We start from the raw sequence: 20689 nt of genomic DNA on the forward strand, positions 1-20689 counted from the left end.
GGTGAAAACGAGTTTTTCCCGCCGCCTTTCCTCTCTTACTAGCACCTGTCATCTATATACACGTTCTCAACCACGCCCCCGGCGCGGTGTGCGCAACAGCAGCAGCCACCGCAGCAGCAGCAGCAGTTGGAAAGTCGAAGAGGCAAAGAAAGCTTCACTTTAAAAGACAGCGATATCACAAGGCCCCCAACGAGGTGATAAAGACAAATAAACCTCAGCGGGAAATGCAAAGCCTTGCATTGTACTGTGTAATACATCCCTGCGTGCAATAGAGTGACGATAAAGCGGGAAGGAGACCCTTGAGAACCCACAAATAACGTGACTTGCATAATTTGAGATTATGTTATCAAAACAAGCAGCAAGTCAAAGTGTGAACAGCTGCAACTATAATAATGTAAACGTGGCATGCTATGATAAGAGTTGTTAGGCTTTAGGGACTGAAATAAAATTATTTAATATTCCATGAAATCAAAGGCGACCGATCGCGAAAAAAAAATTGAATCTATGGAAGAAAAGAAAAGGGCTTGCTAGCAGTGGAAGAAATGAAAAGGGCTTGCTAGCGGCGCATATAAAATTTGTAACGCTTAAGATTAATGTCTGGTCATAAACACCTTAAACCTGGTGTTAAGAGGAAAAACATGTGTGTACATGATAAGCTTACATTATAAGCCACAAAGCGCCGATATACCAAGGCACAGATGGTTTATCTATCTACCCGTCCAGAAAAAAATAAAGTGTGCCTTGTAAGGTGAACAACCTGAATAAAAGATACATCGAATATACCGAATAAAAGCATCTCTTCGCATTCTTGTATGTTTATTAAGCAATTGGCTTAACAGCACCCTTTTATCAGTAACAGCCTCAACATGTGGTCATCAAAATGAAAAACTGTCATACTTCAGTGACCCGACTTGAGGTGTCAGCTGCTGCTCGAAAAAGAAAAAAAAAACGAATGTTTTTGACAACATGAAGGCAAGAAGTGAGAATCTGCCGACGTTAAGAGAAATAAAAGAGCCCGTAAAGCCAAGCGATATAAGATTGTAAAGCAGGCTTCTAGAGAACCTGTGAGGATCGAAGTTAAATTGCAGGCTTTACAAGGTTTGTCGGACGTCCTGACGAACTGGACCTAACAAGGGAATATGCTGAGTAAGATTTCAGAAAGAAATAAGATGCCGAACATCCTTTGTCAGTTTATGCTTTTGAAATGAAATGTCGTCTTGGAAACGAACAAATTGTGAGCCCGAAAAGAGTATTTTCATTAGGACTTAACGTTGTCCGGGAAGGTAGGGCTTGCCTATCTAGACAACAGAAAATGATGGACAGCCCTGTCGTGGATATTGGAAACGCGCAAGACTTTCCAAATCTGAAACGTTCCCTGACAGGCGTACTCAACCGAACGGGGACTCCAAAATTAATGGGTGCCGACATTCAGGAGAGGGGCTTATCTATCGTCAGTATAGTGAGTGTTCTTGGAGGAAATAGATTTAATTACAGAGAAGCACGAAGCGCTCTTTCAATCAATGTACGTTATATAAGCTTGAAACGTCGCGGCTCGTAGAGATAGGGAATATATGATTCGTGCAGCAGTTTGGGAACAATGAATATAGATCGTTTTCGTATTGTAGACGTATATAGAAACAAAAAAAAAACAGCGGGAACGTATAGTGACCGCTATAGTTAGTGAATGTTTGACTATAACTTATACGTACAGTTTTGCTTAAGTCACTTCAAGTAGCAGTTGTTGCTTGTTCTCGAGCTTCGGCTTCGAACTCAGGTAACAACCAGCCAGAAAGTTACGACAAAAATACTCAAGAAAGCAAAATCTCTTCACGCCGGCATCATGACGAAATTGAGAATTACCTACAAAGCAGGGGAGGGGGGGGGGCATAATAGCGTCAATGCCGATTAGATAGCATTACGAGAAATGCGGCGCGGATTTTCATTCTCACCTCGTCGTCCACAGAAGATCCGGTCTGCACACAAACTGTGAGCTCCGAGTCCCCGGACCCGGCAATAAAGGTCGCGTCGCCGACAAGCTTTTGAGAGTCCTTCGCTTTGCGCTTCTATCTGAGGGCAATTAGTATAGCCACGATAACAATAATCCTGTTTGTTTTTGTTCTTACGTGCCCGCGTCTCGACAACTGCCTTATAAGCCGCTGGTACCCCCCTTCTCCAGTCAAAAGGATTTTGCATCCGCCAACGCGTCCAGAAGACAGAGTCTAGAGGTAAGTTTAGCGCGCATGCCCCCTTTTTTTCCCATCCTCGTTAGAAGAAGCGAGCATAAAAAAAAAACGAAGTTCGATGGTCCTCACGGGTGGCTTTGTAGTTATCGTATGAAATCTCAGAAAGCGCAGTATAGATGCCGGAGTGTTCATTTTTAACTTGTAACGCGTTCAGTCCTGTCTCCAAAGTCATCACAACACTTCGCACATTTCCTTTGACTTGATGCCTTCTCTCTCTCCGTTTGACCTAAACCGGCTCATCGTCGGTTATCGTTCGTTCTTAAACAGCGAATTGAGTCTGAATAGCTTTAGGAATTTAGGAATTGCTGTGCTTTCGATATGTCAAAGACGCACGACGAGCACGACGTCCTGAAAAGCTGCAGCTTTTGCTACAACGGTTCAGCGAAGCCACCTTTATGCGGTTCCTTAGCGTAAAACAGCTGACTGTGTTGTCTACTCAGTTGGCTCGGAGGCAAAACTACACTTATATCATGAAGGCTACATTATTTGTATACAGCGTGACGCATCCTGAACGCTGAGAAGGACTTCAAACAACTGTCACGTTAGGATGTCAAAATACAGGGAAGGGATACTGCTCTCCCTTATAGCGCTGTGCTTCAATTAGTTACGTTCTGATGTGGTTGTTCTGTGGTTTCCTCGCGAATTAAGCTACGAGAACGATATAGTTGTGCCCTTACGCCTAAAAATATAAGTTCTTGTTTTTAGTTATGGTTGCTCTGACATATGAAACATTCCAAACAAGCGAGAAGTTTACGGGAAGATGGAGAGTTGAAGTGATTAACAGTAGTAGAACAAGGAATGCCGATGACGCCAACGCTTCGACAAGACGACTTGTCTTCATCGGGGCATCAGCTGCCTTCCTTAGCAGTGTTTTTATGCACATGAAGCTTACCCTCTCCCACCCTCCATGGAAGAAGAGGAGGAGAACGAGACTGTGCGTTATAAGGTGAGGTAGCTGAAGACAAAGTGCTCAAGACAAATAACTTGTCGTTTTTAGGTTATCTGAGGGTTAGTCTTAATCTGACCGTACAACACTCTGCTGCCACTCCGTCTGTTAAGTGGCCCTCCCGAGGAACGTTCATGCGGCGTGAAGGGAGCCAATTAGAACAGGGACGAAGGGCCGTAATAAGGCAGACAAACAAGGATGCAATGAAGGAAATGTTTTACTACAGGTCAGGCGAAGAAAGCCACAACAGAGTGTATCAGCGGTGCCAGGATAAGTAGCTCTTGCCGAGTTGTTTTTCTTAGTAGGGTTCACGTTTATCGTGAAGTCTCCGCTACAAAGCGGGTATATTCTCTTCTTTTCTCTTCTAAGCTTGTAAACCTGTTAGCGTTACCAGAGTCTTGGCTATATGAAATAGACGGGGGAAAATGGGTCATGACCCTGTATTGAAGCTTCTGCACAATGTTCCCATGAAGTCAAATATTTTGATAGCGTCTGCTCGTGATTATAAGTGTTCATTGATATAAAGTCAATACGCGGTGAATCTTAAGTATGCCAGACTCAGCTTTGCGAGCTCTTAGAATTTTTTCTGTGCAAAAACCATTCAACCATGGGGCAATGCATCGAAATCCATCACGCCACGGTGACGCATTGGCCTGCAATCTGGCGCGAGGTTTTGAACTGCCAATTTGTCCTTCATTTTTTTCCCTTACTGTTTACTTTTGTAAGATAAGCCTAACAATACCTTTGAAAGAATACATTGTTAGTTTGAACCTTTTCATTCATTCATTCATTCATTCATTCATTCATTCATTCATTCATTCATTCATTCATTCATTCATTCATTCATTCATTCATTCATTGGTTATTCCCCATACGAAAATATTCTGTAAGCGGTCAGGTAGGAAAGCCGGTACTCGAAGATGCTTTGGTCCTCCTTTGTGGCAATGGCAGCGACAGTACAGTCAATGCTTTTACTGTGCTTTTTAAACCTACAGCTGTTTGAAAAAAGCCCGCTATTTATCCTTCTATTTGTTTACTACCGACTTCCCTTACCACGATTGCAGAAACCCGAAACCGAGCCCGCGACGACAGGCAATATGGTCAACTCAAAGGTCAGCCGGATGGTGATGCTAGGGGTCGTCGTCATGGTAGTGGTGGCCGCGGTCATCCCGGTGGTCCAGGGCAAAGGTGGCAAGGCCGGCAAGGGTGGTAAGGCCGGTAAGGCCGGCAAGGCCGGCAAAGGGCCAGGCAGCGGCGCTGGCTCCTTCGGGACGCCGCCTCCCCCCAGCGAGGACTGCGTCGACGTCGAGGGAGGCCCGGGCGGTGGAGCGTCCCTGGTCGCTGACCCGAACGACTGCACCAAGTACTCCGTGTGCGCGGGAATGTTCAGCCTGAAGCTCACCTGCCCCCCCGAACAGCACTTCAGCGTGGCCGACAACAGGTGCACGTCCCCGGAGCAGGCTGGATGTGACCCCGGTATGTGCGATAACTGTAATGATGAGACGCGAACAGAAATAGATTGCTGTAGAAACCGTCAATCGTGTACGGTTATTAAAGATATCGTATCGTTGCAAAGTCGTTAATGCTTTTTTACCATCCACGCTAAATTAGTCGATCGCGCTTATCAAATCAGAGTAAGCTACGTATATGGGAGTATATGGGAGAATCGGTACATATTCATACACTGAAAGAAAAAGAAAAGAAAGAAATTGGCACAAAAGAGAGAGAATACAAGAAATTGTACAAGCCGTCTTTCTTATATAATCCTCTCTACGCGCCTTTTACTTCTTTATTTATGTATTTTTTCACCATTTTTATGAACGATTATCAAAAGCGAGCACTTTACGGTTAACGTGGTGCGCAACCAAATACGTGATGGTGAGAGCGAAATCGGGTAACTGATACTTTAGTTAACATTAAGAAAAAGGGTTGGAGCTGGGCAGATCGGGTGATCTGCACAACAAGTAAACAGTGAGCTTTTAGGGGTGCCCAATGAAATAAAACAGAGTCGGCGGCGGTAGAGAATCAAATAGTATCATGAGATTAGGAATTTGTAACACGCAGAGTAAAGTCTGTGCGAGCGGGACGTATGTGAACGAAAATTGCTTAAGGTGAACTCTCGTCGTGTAGCAGATGTAAACTTACGATGATGAACGCAATGTGTTGATAAGCTTAAGCTGATTTTAAATTTTCGTATCGACACTGGGCGTAGGAGATGTCGACAAATACTTTACGTTTCTGACGCTAGAAAACTGTAAGATCGAAAGAGAAGCAACACTTGAATCCACAGCGCACACCTTTGGGGTTTCCCTTCATAAAAAGTGGCTCAGGCAAATTATTTCTGGAAATATTAATAGTACCAACTACTTGTTATCCTCTATTCGTTTTCTTACGCTTTTTGACTAAACCATTGCCCATGGGTAAGGAACAACACGAAGGACAACTCTGTAGCGGGGCCCCGTAGTCTTTACCATGTTTATAGACAACATATAGATTACCTTAATCTATCTTCACCCGGTCACCGCGTTGTTTGACTCGGCGAACCTTTTTCACTACCTCTGTCTCTTTATTCAGCCTTTGCAGCTGCACCGGCTGAGACAACGGAAGCTGCCGCTGAGGCCGAAGCTGCCGAAGCAGCCGTCAACGTGGAGGCGGAGCCAGAAGCTGAAGTCACTGACGCCGCTGACGCAGTTGCCGAGGAAGTCGATGACGTAGTCTAACTATCGGTCGCTCTGCATGCATCGTTGCCCTACGGAAGTGGAAACACGCTATCGCATCACGCCTGCCCATCAGCAGCTTCGCTAAAAATAAATAAGTAAACGAAAATGACTATGTGGGCAAGCATTTAGGACGGCGGCATCGAGGACTGCTCTTGTGCAGCTGGTTTCAACCCTCGAAGGAACTTCACTTATTAAATAAACAAAAAAGATATTTTGCGAGTTTATTTCTGTTGTACCTCTTGAGTGATCGAATGACCTCACCATTACGTTATGGTCCACGTGAACTTTTTGTTGATTAAGAAAGCGGTGGGCCATTTCCAAGTTAGTGATTATACGGTTGAGGTATGAGCCACGAGACAATGAGCAGTTGACGTATCGCTTCTGTCCCTTTGTGAATTCCCGGTTTAACGAGGCTCACTTCTATGACGAGAAATAAAGCATCGCGCATGTCGTACAACTTGCAGGGGCCGTTACGTCGGCGTCGCTTGGCAGGTAAGTTATCGGAGATGTAGATAGTATATCAAACTAACGTCGATAATAAGAGACTCTGAACTAATAGAATGCTCTCGCATGGATATAGAAACGTTTTTGTCGAAGTATTGCAGGCAATAATTTAAAGTGTAACGTGTGTAACTTCATCCACAGACACTGTAGAACGCCGATTTATTATTATTATTTTTCATCCAAAGCCGAAAGTAGACAAACGCCTGACTTTAGGCACGACAACCCTTTTTCTATACATCCCACAGCGAGCCACACGATGACAGCACTGTAAGAGCTAATACTACCACAGCAGCGACACCAAATGCGTTATAAAATGTGCGGTTATTTTAATCATATCTTCTAGGTTATATAGCAAAAGAACCTGTTTAGCCTCTCCTTAGCTCAGTCTCATTCATAGCACGCCAAACATTGCAGAATTCTCCGCCGTTAAGGGTGGGTGGAAACCACGGCTTCCTTCAATGCGGCCCTTTAATATATATTTTAAAAAAATGATACGCTGCATTCCAAAGTCAGCGCTTGCTCGCGTGCAGAAAAAAAAAAAGAGCTAACCTATGCATGAGTTTGTCCGGATCCGTGTGTTTCCTGCGGATTTGCCGAAACATCACTCACAGCCCTTGTCTTTAATATCGAGGTCAAAAACTCATCGTCATTACATCCCATCTCTTGGTTCTTATAGCAGAGGTGATTGAACCCCAGTTCATTTGCTCCTTTAGTTTTCTTTGTCTATGACCAGAGTGGTAGCACGCGAAGATCAATGGATTGCAAGAACTTCTGAATAAAAAGTTAAGTTGACAGTTGTGTGCACGACAACCGAGTACAGCGTTATATTTAGATGATTGAAGATAGGTATAGGGGGAGCGGGGTGGGGTGTGTGCCTTCTTTCCTCAAACCACTTTTTGAGCCTGCTCCACCGGGCTATCGGGCCACCGAACGTCTCAAGAGTAAGTATTATCGCATAAACCTAACCCTTTAATTTTTGTTTCCGAAGGCAATGTCAGTAAGAACATCAGCGTCTCATCCGTACGACAATGTATTTTTAGCACTGTTCTCTGAAAGCGTGAAGGAATACAAAGTCGAATGTGTTTCTTTCAAATTTGTGGATGTGTTACGTGTTTGGCTACCGAACGCTATGAATTGAAAGTCGCGCTAGTTGGTCGTGATTTATCTGCAAATAACATATCATCGCTCTTCGAGTGTCCTTATCGGGCGTCGTTGTTGTATATCTTTGCTCTCAAAAATATATTAGAAGATGAAGCGTTGAACGCTATGTGCTTTTCCATATACGCTTTCTTATTTACTCATACTGTTGGCCTGTCGGCAGTTACAGCGTGGGTCAAAAGCAGCACTTCAACAGTTAGTACCAATACATGAATATTCCAGTAATACATATACCACACACAAAAAAGTCAATAGCAGTGTTTCGGCAATTAGTACAGTGCATGAATAACGCAGTACATGAATAGGCGAACATAAGCGAACAAAAAAGATACGTAAGCGAAATATTCTGCGCATACTCCGATCAATAATACGACTATAAATGTAGTGTTAACAAACAATCTCATACACACACACCTCCCCACCAAAAAAAAAAAATAAGAAGCGGTGATCACATATACGTGCATGTATCTTTCAATGTAGCTTTAAGTTTTTCTCAAATTCTTCTGCACTGATGCTTTCTCGCGTTGACGCCGGTAATTCATTCCATTCTTTAATGGTTCTCGGGAAGAAGGAAAATGCGTAAGCGTTAATGTGCATCTGAGGTATCTGAAAAATATTATATTTGCTTTTCCCTAGCGTGCTACCTTGTCGTGCTATCAAATACTGTTCACTATTGATGTTGAATGTGTTTTTAGTGAGAAGGAAAAAAAAAACTTTAACCTAGCTACGCGCCTGCGTTCAGCGAGCGTAGGCAAGTTCGGCAAACCGAGCATCTCGGAGACAGAACCTGTGCGAGAGCAACGTGATAGAATAAACCTTGCTGCTCGACCGTTAACTCTTTCCGGTCTCTCAATTAACCCCGACTGATAAGGGTCCCAGATTATGCTGACATATTCTAGCGTGGGTCGAACGTACGTTAAATAAGCTGTTAGTTTTACTGACTGTGAGGCTAACTGCAGTTTCCGTCGCAAGAACCAAAGCTTCTTTTCCGCAGTTTCGCAATTTTTATAACATAGTTCGACCAGCTTAAGTTTTTGGATATATCTATGCCTAAGTATTTCAGCACGTCAACCGTGGAAAGCATCGAAGAATTCCCTGTGTAATTAAAATTGAAAATATGATTTATTTCATTTGTTATGCGCAATACAACAGTTCTACTCTCATTCTTTCTCATTTTCCATTCGTCACACAATTTTTCTATAGCCCTAACAGCGTCACTGAGTAATTGCTGATCTTCCGTGCTATTGATTTCTATGTATATTAAGCAATAATCGGCGCAAAGTCGCACCGCAATACCTTCGTCAATGGCAGAGGAAATGTCATTATTATATACTAAAAATAGCACAGGACCTTACACAGACCCCTGTGGGACACCAGACGTCACGTTCAACGGCTTTGATTTAATGCGTTCCACTTCTACGTATTGGGTTCCGCCCCGGAGGTACGCGGTTATCCATTTTACTTTTTTCCCCTTTATTCCCATATCAATCAGTTTCACAATCATCTCTGCATGTAGCACTCAATCAATTCTGCATGTGGCACTCTGTCGAATGCTTTCGACAGACCAAGACGGATGGCATCTATCTGTTTCTTATTTTTTGATGTGCTAGCAAAGTCATGGATTGTTTCAAGAAGCTGTGCTGTTGCGGAAAGGCGCTGTCGGAGTCCGTGTTGGTTGGCAAAGAATGAGTTCCCATTTTCGATGTGCGTGTAGATTGACTTGGCTACAACATGTTCTAGGAGCTTGCAGCAAAAGCAGGTCAGCTTTATTGGAGGATAATTTTCAATCATCTGTTTATCTCCAGATTTGTGCACAGGTATAACCTTTGCCGTAAGCCAGTCATCAGGGACTCGGCCTTCCGCAAGTGACGCGTCAAACAATTTTTAAGTAATGCGCAACCCATTCCCGCACACCTGCGCAGAGATGCGTTCAGTATGTCATCGGGGCCTACCGATTTTTCGACGTCAATGTTTAGTAGGAGAACTACAATTCCCTCATATGAGACCTCAACGTCTGGCATCTCTTCCGAGCGAAGCGATGGAGAGAGTATGGATTCAGTACTGGATTGTGACGGAACAGAAAACCCTGACTGAAAGAACTCGTTGTAAGAAGAAGCAATCACTGCGGAATTAGTAACTACAGTGTTAGCAACTGCAATGCTGTGTGACTCGTTGTCCTTTTTCGACATGTGACGCCAAAATTTATCGGGAGACAACCTCATGAAATCTGTAGATGTTTCTACGTAATATCTACTTTTGGCTTCAGTAATCATAGAACGCAGTTGTGCAGACAACTCAGTCATTCTTGCGGGGTCTTTTGTTACTTTCCGTCTCTGGCGGCTTATTCTATGTTTTAGTTGGATGATTTCCCTGTTAACCCAAGGGTTCCTTAGTTTTCTTTCTTTTATGAATCGGCACGAATTTGCTAATACAATAGAAAATAATATGCTTTATCGATTCCCACATGGTATTGATATCACCTTGAGAATCAAAATTGTCCAGTGCAAATGACAAGTAGTCAATGACACTTGTGTCATCAGCGTCGAAAAAATTGGGAACATATGTAACCGCCTCTTTACATTTTGACATTGTTTCGTTATGTGCTATCTGAACGAAGACAACTTCATGGACTGAGATACCCTCCTCAACCGACACTTCAAATTGGTCAAAGCGCCCGTCGAGGAATACCAGATCCAGGATAGACGGACCTTCCCCTGACTTTCGCGTACTTTGACGAACAATTTGTGAAAGGTCATGGGTGAATGCAATGTCAAGGAGCAAATCGCAGTGTGCGTGTTCCAGCGACTCTGTTGCGAATGGGTCCCAGTTAATTGCAGGTAAATTGAAGTCACCGGTTAGTAGTAAACGGCAGTTGGGCTTTGTGTTTGTTTCTAAGTAACTCTGTATCGACTCTAAGAATGAAAGAGGTGAGTTTGGCGGTCGGTAAACTGTACCGAGAAGGACTCGTGACGTTCCCATATTCATTTCCCACCAAAGACATTCGTGTCCTGGGATACCGCTTAATGTTTTGAATTCAATATTTTCTTTCAAGATTATTGCAACGCCGCCTCCTCGAGACTGTCGATCTCAACGTACTATCTTGTATCCGGGAGGTATTGTCTCATTATCTTTAACCTCTGAACGCAACCACGTCTCTATGACCGTAACAACATCCGGATCATAACTGACTAAAATATACTCTAAGCCTGCAGTCTTATTCACGGCACTTCTAGCATTAAAGTTAACTAGACGAAATTCATAATGTCCTCTCTGTTTCGGTCAGTCCTCGCTTACTGCTGATAGAGTACTCTTACTACGCCTGACCTTGACTCGACCATTCTTTTCGTCGTCCCAACTGTACACATCACCATCAATGAACAGTCTAACATTGTCAAGACGCACGCGCTGTCCTTGTTTTCGTTTATCCTGCGCACATTTCCAAAGAAGCTTGCGTTTGGTAACTGTTTCCTTGCTGTAGTTATCAGCAATAGATATACCAGTTCCCTTTAGTTTTTCACAGTTTTTGTATACTTTCGACTTTTCTCTGGAATCGGTAAAAATTTAGTATAACAGGTCGCGGCTGTTTGTTCTGCCGTTTCCCGATCCTATGTATTCGTTCAACTGTGTGCAGAGTTTGTCAGCTGTTTGTCAAATAAATCGGCAAGCACTTTTGTAGATAGTCCTTCTGTTGTTTCTTTTTCGCCCTCCGAAATTACGAAAACCATGAGGTTCATTCTTCTGCTTCTGCCTTCCAATGACACAAGCATATCGTCCAGCGTTTTTACAGACGCGTTCAGTGTTTTGTTTGTCTTATTCAACTCAGCTACCACTTTGGCTTGGCCCCTGACAACCTGCGCCGTCTTCTCAACTTGTTTTATTCTCTCGCTCAAGGCGGCTAGATCCGTTTTGATGGCTTGTTGCACGTCAAGCAGTTCTTTCAATAGCGCTGCTGTGTTAGGACCTGGATTCGTCTCAATGTCACCAGATAACAATAGACACGGAGAAGCGAATGACAAATAAAGCACTTTTGGGCACGGAAGTACAACAATGAAGCGATTATCATTCTTGTAACTATAATACGAATAGAAACCAACCTGTTCAAGGAACAGAAGACGAGTTAAAGGTGAAATGGCATCTGCGGTGCCACCGTGCCCACTGATGCAGGCTGATGAATCCACTGCGTTCATAGTACAGAACGAAGTTCCCGTGATGCTCCTGTAGTATCTGGTGCCGAGGGTGTCACTGGCAGGCACTTCCCAGTTGAGGACGGCCATATCAGGAACGGGTCCAGCGATACATGTATTGTATGCGTTCTCATGGCAGGATGCGCAGATCAGCAGCACCTGTTCAAGGAACAGAAGACGAGTTATATGTGACATGGCTTCTGCGGTGCCACTGTGCCCACCCTGACTTCGGCTTTGCTCTATGTTGGCTTCGTATGGTCACTAAAAATCAAGCCATTGGTTCTTGTTCTCACTCAACGCACAACAGCCTGTACCAGACAGCCTTGGTGCCTTAAAAAAATCACACGAGGTTTGACTGGCCAGTTGCCCGTTGCCAAAATTAAGTACTTTGCGCGTGACATCTACGAATTTCTTTAGTTAGTTAATTAGTTAGTTAGTCTGTTTGTTTGTCTGTTTGTTTGCATTTTAAATATTCGCAACGAGCATAGTATGTCTGCGGCTTCTACACAACGTTATATTGTTAAGGCAATCAAGGATGGTCACCGGTGACGTGTAGCGTTTCAACTACGCGTATTTATAGCAGTTTGCATTCAAACAGCGGGTAGTCACTTGCGATTAAACAAACGAACGTAGAAAAATATAAACTAAATCTCATTAGTCATTAGTCAGCAGAAGGCCTGTGGAGGGCAGTGCATAAAGGAGAACTGTGGTCGTTGACGCTTGCGAGCACTCACCGTTTCGTTGGAACGAAGAATTACACGCTATTGTTAGCCCTGTCCGGCTGCCATGCACTACACATACTGTCTAGATAGGGCCGCCAACGGACCGCGCTATCTAAACCCATCTGGCCGTATACAGAACCGCACGCTTACATCCTTCCATCAGGTGTCCGGTGCGTGTACGTTATTACACGTTGTGAAGCAACAACCCCAAACAACAAGCGTCGCTGGAAGGTGAATGGCGACAAGGATGCATTCCCTCTCCCATATCTCTCGGTGATTGCTCATTATCGTCGGCAGCGGAAGGAGCCGCAGCAGCAGCCTGTTTGCGTAGCGCAGTAATCTCAGTAGAGATACGGCGTTCCGTTGCCCGAGCACGAGGTTGCGGGTTCGGTTACACCGGCCATGGCAGCCGCATTTCGATGGGAACGGAATGCACCAACGCTCGTGTGCTGAGAATTGGGTGCGTGTTAAAGAACCTCGGGGGTGGTCAGAATAAATCTGGAACCCACCAGTACGGCGTGCCTCACAGTCCACTGTAAAGCTTCAAGACGATAAACTGCCCCATATCAGGATCCGTATTCGCAAAAACCTTTTACGCTACAGTTGTCCCCGAGGGAAAATTTTCAGCCAATACTGACGCTGGACCTATCACTTAGCGAAGATGGCCTGCCACTGGCAAATTGAGTTTACGGCAGAAAAGCTCTGCGAATTCGGCCCTCGATTAAATCGGCCTGTTGAAGATCACTGTATAGAACGAAGGTCCTTTTCACCGATCTCCCGCCAACCTTGGCTTGAGCCCGCTGACGCCACGACATGACGGTGCATTTCCTAATCTTCCGGATCCACCACCTAATCCGCGGCTCTCCTTCTCTTCACGTTTTCCTTCGTTTTTGTACGCAAGTTATCTTACTCTAATAGACAGCCCGCTATCTAATCTACACATTAGATGAGTGCCTATAATGACACCCAATGCAAGAACCTACAACGGCAACGAGTAAATGTTTCTATCTGCACACCGAAATTCCACCAAGCACTTCGGACGCCTCTTCAGGAGGATAGCCTTGAGCTCATTTACGATGCATACGCTCGTACGTGGCAGTTATCGCTGCCGTAGATTACCTTTCGCTTTGGGTACCATCGAAATTAGCCGGCAAGTTGTGGAATTTTAATGAGCAATATTAACGGTTTCCGGACATAACCGATCCATATACTTTGCTTTCTTCTTAATTTGTATTTCCTAAGGCGCTCTATACGCATTTTCAACCTCGACTCCGCGACATATATCTTCTCATGTCGTATAGGATGGACACCTAATTCGTTTCGATTTCTAGAGGAGTGTAAATTGCTGTAACGCTAAATTGAAAACTACCAATGACCGAGATGTCCCGGCATGTTGGGCCTACACCTGTCGCGCACGCACTACAGAGTCAATTAGTCTCAGGGGCGTGGAGAACTGAACGTCACCGACACCAGGCAGCAATGACACCCACTGCTCTGATTTCGGACACCTGGAAACTGAACAGCCAAAAACATTTTTCGTCGCGTATAAACCGGGCTTAGGGAAAAAAAGTGCGGAAGTATGGAGAGGCGGAGGAGGGCAGGTAAGGATGAAGCTGTGGGAAGGTTATCGCGCCTGTTTCATATGCCGGATGCACAGTGAGGCATGACGTCACCGACATTCCTTCGCATTCTATCAAGGACGCGAACTCCCCAATACGGCGACATCTCTCAGCAACACCACCGGGAGTTGTAGTTTTGGCGGCCACCTTGACGGGCAGAGGCACTTTTCGCCGCGTATAAACCGGGATTAGGAAGAAGAGCGACATGGAGGGGGGGGGAGGGAATGGGGGGGCTGTCACTCGTGTGCAGAAGCCGGATGTCTAGTGCGTGCATGACGTCACGGGCATTCCTTCTTTGCAGTGCACCAACGGTGCCTCCATAAAGACGTGGCCGCGACCATTTCCCGAGTCCCCCTCCCCCCCCCCCCCTCTCGTGGTGCTATTTCTCTCAGATTTTTTTTTTTATTTTTCTTGCGCTATTCGTCTGGGCGTCTAATGACTGCGGACGCGGATTGCAGCAATCGCACCAGATAACGAAGGAGACACCAGTCTCGTGAAACGCGGGGTTTGTTTACAATACCCTCGTGACACCGACGTCGTTCGCTTTATAAGAACGTCGCTTCTAGGACGGAAGACCTCAAACAGCGCCCGCTGTCTCGCACTACTGGAAGCATACCAAGGAATCAAGGTGAGGCGAAAACACGAAGGAATTACTTCTACCCTGGTTTTGAGAACGGATTCTTGCAGTTCCTGCGCCTACTGCTGTTACTCGACATTTCCTGGTTTACTCGACATTTCCGACCCTGGTTTTGAGAACGGATTCTTGCAGTTCCTGCGCCTTATACCGCTGTTACTCGACATTTCTGCCGTTAGCCATAGGAGCCAACGGAACCAAACCTAGCGAAATCTCTTTTGTTTCTTTGCTTCGTTGTACGAGCTCTGCAGTGATGTTTCTTTTCTTCATTTTATATGTCGAATCCTCGTTTCACATCCCAGGTGAGAGCAGTCTTCATATCCTTTTCAGACGGCTAAGTGTACAGTTGCGCACGCTTAGAAAATGCCTAAAAAAATGAGGACTAATGCAAATAGCGATGTCTCAAACGCGTAACAGACTCCTTAAGGTACTTCTGAGGTGAATGTGCTTCAAAACTGATTGTGTCACTCGAAAGAGTGACGAGATAGAAACCGCGTGTTTCTTGCTAACTTAGTATATTTTCTCGTAGCGGGTTATTTTTCTTATTTTTTTTTTCAGTGATCGTCTACCCTATAGGCAGAATTCTGAGGCGGTTAAATGTTTTCCAAGTACAATTCACGTGAAATACCCGATGTCGCTTCCGCAACTCAGACCGAGTTAAGGCGTGGACCTCATATTTGAGGACGCGCAATAAAACTCGCAAGAAAACACAGGATATCTGTTCGACCGCTGTCTAATGGATGATGTCGAAAGGGAAATGAATGAGCTAAAAAAGTGTTTTAGACAGAAGTAAATAACTGGCGCCTAAACAGGCTGTAATCAATGTTTCATAGAGTTTCCCTGCCGCATCTCATGAATGAGCGGCTTCACAGACCGGAAAAAAGCAGAGTATAGACTATATTGTTCTGAAACGTTGGAGAGGCTGCCATCATGTGGTGTTAGCACGGGCGTTTTCTAAATATAGCAAGCAATGCACGATACCCTATGGTGGATTTGTATGCACGGGAATCGTTCGCATAAAAGGACGATTTCGGTTACTCGCAACCACGATAATGTGACGCTGCTTTGCACAGAATAGAAAAAAATAAGAAAGAAAAACGTGCGTGTAGCAAGTGCCCGGGATGGCGCGCCGTCCGTGAAACGAGAATCAAATCGTTTTAGACCGACTGTCAGCTGTCACACGCTGGGGCTTTTCGATACGCTTTCCCCACTCGCCTTTCTTTCCGAGAGACAAGTGTCAGCCGCCATCTCAGTATCGTCTTAGTCCGAATGCTTTGACTTTTTTTTTTTACTTTGTGCCTCTAGATCCAGTGCACAGCTCAAACAACACATACAACAAGTTATATTTTTTAGCAAAAATAATTAAAGATGTGTCGTCTTTATCATCCTCTTTCTTATCATCTCCGCTCAATGTGAGTTCACCCCAGTCGATTGACTTAGAAGGTTGTCGCGAAATCCCAGGGGTCGCGGTGAACTCGCCGTTGAGTACTGGCTTCCGCGCACCCGTCATTGCTTTCGTACAAATTGAAACTGAGATTACGTATCGTTAGAAGGTGTACAATGCACACAGTGCTGGCGGCCATATATACATATATACATATATATATATATATATATATATATATATATATATATATATATATATATATATATAGAGAGAGAGAGAGAGAGAGAGAGAGAGAATGGAAAAGCCGAGAGAGAGAGAGATAAAAATAAACTTTGTACAAAAGAGCACGCGAACGCGTAGGTAGCTTCTCCACTCTGCAGTGCGTGGTGTCTCCTCAGTCCAGGCGACCAGTGGCGTTATTGTCAATCTCGCTCAGAAAAGCAGGGACGTCAAGTCATTTAGTTTCGTAATACCATTATCTACAATATATCTCTTGATTCAAATCTAGCTATTCTCAAATTTGTACGTTTATTTTATTTCGAACTGTCCGGTCCTCAGCCGATCTCCCGGAGGGGGTGTGTGCCACTAACTCCTAGGCCCTACATCTATACTTGTCTACAACAGGAAGCAGTCCAGTTTGCTACCCCACATGTGGGAAGGGACAAAACCAAGGAGGTGCAACCCATTCAGGACATCATTTCCACTCGAAGTTTTTCTTGGTAACCTCATTGTGTAAAATACATGTAAAGAGACAAGAACAGAGAAGAATAGAAATATATACGTAAATTGCTAACACATATCGAAGGCTGTAGGCACCAAATGTTACAGCCCATTTCATTGACAGACCTACAAAAGCTTAATTTCAATTGCCTTTCCAAGAATATTACACTGGGAGAGACACAATCTCAGTAAAAAAAAAATCAATAAAATGTCAATAATACTTTTTGCAAGTCGAACTCACCGACAAGTTTATGCGTAATGAAAGGAACGCACACGTGACAGCGCTTCCTAAAGAACAGTCCCACTGCCTCGTTCGCATTCGTTTATAAGCTTGGGAACCGAAAACATGAACGTCTTACTTACTATACGCAGCAGTTATATTAAGGCGAGACATAAAGCCCGTCATTCAGTGTTAGGCAGTGGCGTAGCTAGGCCGTCTGGCACCCGGGGCCCATAGGTCTTCTGTCACCCCCCTCCCCGGGCGTAGCCGGCGGAAAGAGGGGTGTCTTCAGACGTATATGACACCCCCCCCCTCCCCTTCACTGGCCCCTTGCACCCGGGGCCCACGGCCCCCCGGCCCCCCCTTGTTGCTACGCCACTGGTGTTAGGTTTGAATAATCTCCATTAACTACTCCCTCTCCCCCTTTTAATGGTACACCTTAATGTCGTGCTACTTTACCGCGCTTCTTGCTGCAATGACGGTGTACAGTCAACAGCAAAAGTAATTGCGGGATGCGGTTTCCCCTTCACATGTGAATTCCTGCCCTGTTATGGCATGACACTTCGTACTTAATGAATCACTGCGTAGGTGGCGAAGCCTACTACATGCTGGAACATTTAATTCGAGGCTGCCTGACCACACTTCGCGAGAATTCAGCTTCTTGGCAGATCCTGCGTCGCGTAAGCTTTTGCGGTTGACTGTACGCTTCGACTGCGTTTCGCAGAGACCCACATCGCCAACCATGAAGGTCCTGGTCATCGTAGTGGTCATCCAGGCCGTCTGCGCCACGGTCGTGTCGTCCTTCGGCTTCACGGGGACCGAAGACTGCCCGGAACAGGGAGTGCCCGGCACCACGCTCAAGGTTCCCGACCCGAACGACTGCTCGGCGTACTCAGTGTGCCTGCCGCTGTTCGGCTTCAAGCTCAAGTGTACCGAGGGAAAGCACTTCAGCGTCGCTGCTGGCAAATGCCAGCCTGCCGCTGTCGCCGGATGTGACCCCGGTAAGGAAAAAAAACAAAAACAAACACAGAAGCCCAAATGACGAAGAGTATACACTCTGAAAACGCCCCCAGAAAGTCGTCGGCAATTTCCACGTCTGCGAAAGAGCACACGAACACGAAAGAACAAGTACAGAGATTCCTGCTGAAATTACTATCGAGAATTATGGCACTGAGATCGTTCAGCTACCATGGAAATGATGGGTAGCACCACAGTAAAAACGTCCTCTTTAAGGCTTGTTGTTAAAGAAAAGTATTGAACGACTGTGGTAGCACTGCAAAACCTATGGCGTGTAAGGTGCAAAAGCAGCAATCCTATTATGACGCACGCCGTAGTGGGTGACCCCGGATTAATTTTGACCACCTGGGGTTCTTTAACGCGCGCCTAAATCTAAGTACTCGAGCGCTTTCGAATTTAACCCCCATGGAAATGAGGCCGTCGTGGCCGGGATTTGACCCTGCGACCTCGTGCATATCAGCGTAACACCACACCCACTAAACCACCGCGACGGGTCCGGTAGAACTGTAGTGAGCACGTTGGGGCTTTGTCTAATCTTCGCACATGTGGCTTCAGACGTTCTTGTATAGCGCTGGTTGTTATGTTTTGGCTTTCTGCACTTCGAAGAAATTGTATATTATTAACCGCAAAGCGTTTGTTCGCACTGGCGTAAGCATCGCAACGTCTTGAATTTGTAAGACGCAATGTTCTTGTCGAAAATGATCAATTTGCAAAGCGAAGAGGTATGAAGTTTAGTCATGTCCGTGCAACTATTATTCCCCTGCTGGAACAATGCCTTCTTTACTAGATGCTTACTGCATCGCTCGCGTGAGCCATTGGAGCGGGCGTCTCCGTATTTCATGCTAGTTTGTGCTATTCGCAAAGAGATTTCGCTAGCAGCCGACAATACTTCCGGTCGCAGCGGAAGTGACGACTGCGAAGTCAGCGCGCGTTTGGCTAATGGCTCAGCCAGAGCCGGAGGGCCCTGCCTCCGGGATCGCAACAGACGGCGCTAAAATCTCGGAGGCAGGAACACGTGATTTAAGTTCGCAGCGCCTGCCACAACCAGTGCTCGTAAGCGAAAGTAATGGAGATGAGAAAAAAGAGGAGGGGCCGGAACCAGGTTCTAGGTATAAAACTCGATGTTCTGGGTTAATGTGACAGGCATCCTTCAAAGGAGGCATTGGCTGGAATACACCACCACACTTGTGACTCCCGTAGGGGATGGCCGGTGTTCCCCTTTCCTTTTGCAGGAAATTCGATTTTCTGAAAAAAGACTTAGTTAACGCCGAGTTCCTATAGTGTCGCTAAGCTTCAACTGTATATGTCCTGTGCACTTCAAGTGACCCAAGGGGGCTCCAGACGGTTATGTGGCGTCACTTTAACGTTACACAAAAATCACCTTCGCTGCAAACGCTGGGCCGAGATGACGTAAAACTACTCCAATTTGCGTCTATTCCAAATCCGCCTTTAGCAATCCGTGATAGGTCACCGTGGCTAGGGCTCCGCCCATGTGGGCACGGTGCCCGTCCATCCGGGCTTGGTTCGAGACATATTGACCTATTACGGAAGGCTAATGGCGAAGTTGGAATAAAAACACTCGAGTAGCTTTACGTTAGCTCAGCCTGGTTTAGTTTTCCCCGCGTACAAAAGTCAATCGGACATGCGTGTCCCTTTAGGAGCCCGCTGGTGCAAAGCAGTTTTTTCTAGCGTTGCCTCATATAGCGTGCGAGTCACTGTAGCGAGCTAAGTTTCATATTGACACTGCAGCCGCTGCCGAAGCAGTTGCCGAACCGCAAGTTGCTCCAGAGCCTGCAGCCCCAGTTGCACCAGCGCCCGCTCCGGATGCGCCGGCGCCAGCACCAGCAGCACCTGCGCCTGCTGCACTTGCCTTCTAAGAGCCGGAACCTGCAGCTGGAACCGCTGTTGAGGGAACGTCGTTAATCAGCACACGCGCAATAAAACAGACGCTACGCTGAATGTAAATAAACCTGCACGTTGTGCCACAGCTATGTTTTGCGTGGAGGCTCTTTATACAGCCACGGCCACTTCACAGCCATTTGACAGCCTACACGTCATTCGAACACACTGCGAAATAATATCGTCAATATGAAGCAGGAACCCGTCAGGAACAGTCGCTACGTGTACGGAGAGCCATCGAGAACTGGCGTCTTCGCGGCGGGGGGAACACGCATGTAACTGGTTTTCAGCATGGGCACCACGCTCTCGAAGCACACAGCACTCTTCACTACGCCGGATGCGGAAAGCTTCGCTCCTCAATGCGCTGTTCAGAGAGAGAAGTTTTGTTCATGTGCCTTAAAATAACTGTTACGAAGCAAGGGGGGAACTAACTTTTCCAGGGCACAAGGGGTTTTCGCAAGTTGTTCTGTACCTGCTTATACAATGTGTACTTCGTAATCCCGCAGAATCTCGCTTCTTAAAGCACAAAGGCACGTTTTGTTCAAGCCACTAACTACGAAGGGCGCTAGCGATTTGGTGTATCTTCATTGTAAACGTTTATCAGCACTCGCGTGCGCGCTTCGCTTTGGCTGCGCGGTATGTTCACAATTCACTACGCGAAGGAGGCTGTACGAATATCCGTTCATTCAACGTGTGGAGCAATGTTCAGCCCTCCC

General features: G+C 45.7%; 2 protein-coding genes and 1 long non-coding RNA gene across 3 annotated transcripts; 2 read left to right on the forward strand and 1 right to left on the reverse strand.

Moving 5' to 3' along the window:
• The first annotated feature begins 2076 nt into the window (after window positions 1-2076).
• On the forward strand, window positions 2077-6133 carry LOC135897473 (uncharacterized). Its single transcript, XM_065426098.2, has 3 exons — window positions 2077-2225; window positions 4254-4665; window positions 5764-6133. Exons 2-3 carry the CDS (start codon window positions 4287-4289, stop codon window positions 5907-5909), a joined length of 525 nt encoding a protein of 174 aa, XP_065282170.2. The 5' UTR covers window positions 2077-2225; window positions 4254-4286; the 3' UTR covers window positions 5910-6133.
• LOC135897475 (uncharacterized) lies at window positions 4557-12670 on the reverse strand. Its single transcript, XR_010563041.2, has 3 exons — window positions 12490-12670; window positions 11666-11914; window positions 4557-4678 (listed from the first exon to the last, which is right to left on the reverse strand). It is a non-coding gene; the product is annotated as an uncharacterized lncRNA (long non-coding RNA).
• A 1899-nt stretch (window positions 12671-14569) lies between these two features.
• LOC135897474 (nematocyst expressed protein 3-like) lies at window positions 14570-20059 on the forward strand. Its single transcript, XM_065426099.2, has 3 exons — window positions 14570-14724; window positions 17782-18058; window positions 19824-20059. The coding sequence occupies exons 2-3, from the start codon at window positions 17800-17802 to the stop codon at window positions 19949-19951; spliced, it is 387 nt and encodes a 128-aa protein (XP_065282171.2). The 5' UTR covers window positions 14570-14724; window positions 17782-17799; the 3' UTR covers window positions 19952-20059.
• The last annotated feature ends 630 nt before the right edge of the window (window positions 20060-20689 follow it).

Source organism: Dermacentor albipictus, chromosome 2, assembly GCF_038994185.2.
Source record: "Dermacentor albipictus isolate Rhodes 1998 colony chromosome 2, USDA_Dalb.pri_finalv2, whole genome shotgun sequence".
Classification (NCBI taxonomy): domain Eukaryota; kingdom Metazoa; phylum Arthropoda; class Arachnida; order Ixodida; family Ixodidae; genus Dermacentor; species Dermacentor albipictus.

What these genes read in the sequence shown, in the direction of transcription:
- LOC135897473 (XM_065426098.2), top strand. Translation starts at nt 4,287, where the DNA reads ATGGTCAACTCAAAGGTCAGCCGGATGGTGATGCTAGGGGTCGTCGTC. An exon ending in GCAGGCTGGATGTGACCCCG is followed by an intron (nt 4,666 to 5,763) that starts GTATGTGCGATA and finishes CTCTTTATTCAG; the next exon opens with CCTTTGCAGCTGCACCGGCT.
- LOC135897474 (XM_065426099.2), top strand. Translation starts at nt 17,800, where the DNA reads ATGAAGGTCCTGGTCATCGTAGTGGTCATCCAGGCCGTCTGCGCCACG. An exon ending in TGTCGCCGGATGTGACCCCG is followed by an intron (nt 18,059 to 19,823) that starts GTAAGGAAAAAA and finishes TTGACACTGCAG; the next exon opens with CCGCTGCCGAAGCAGTTGCC.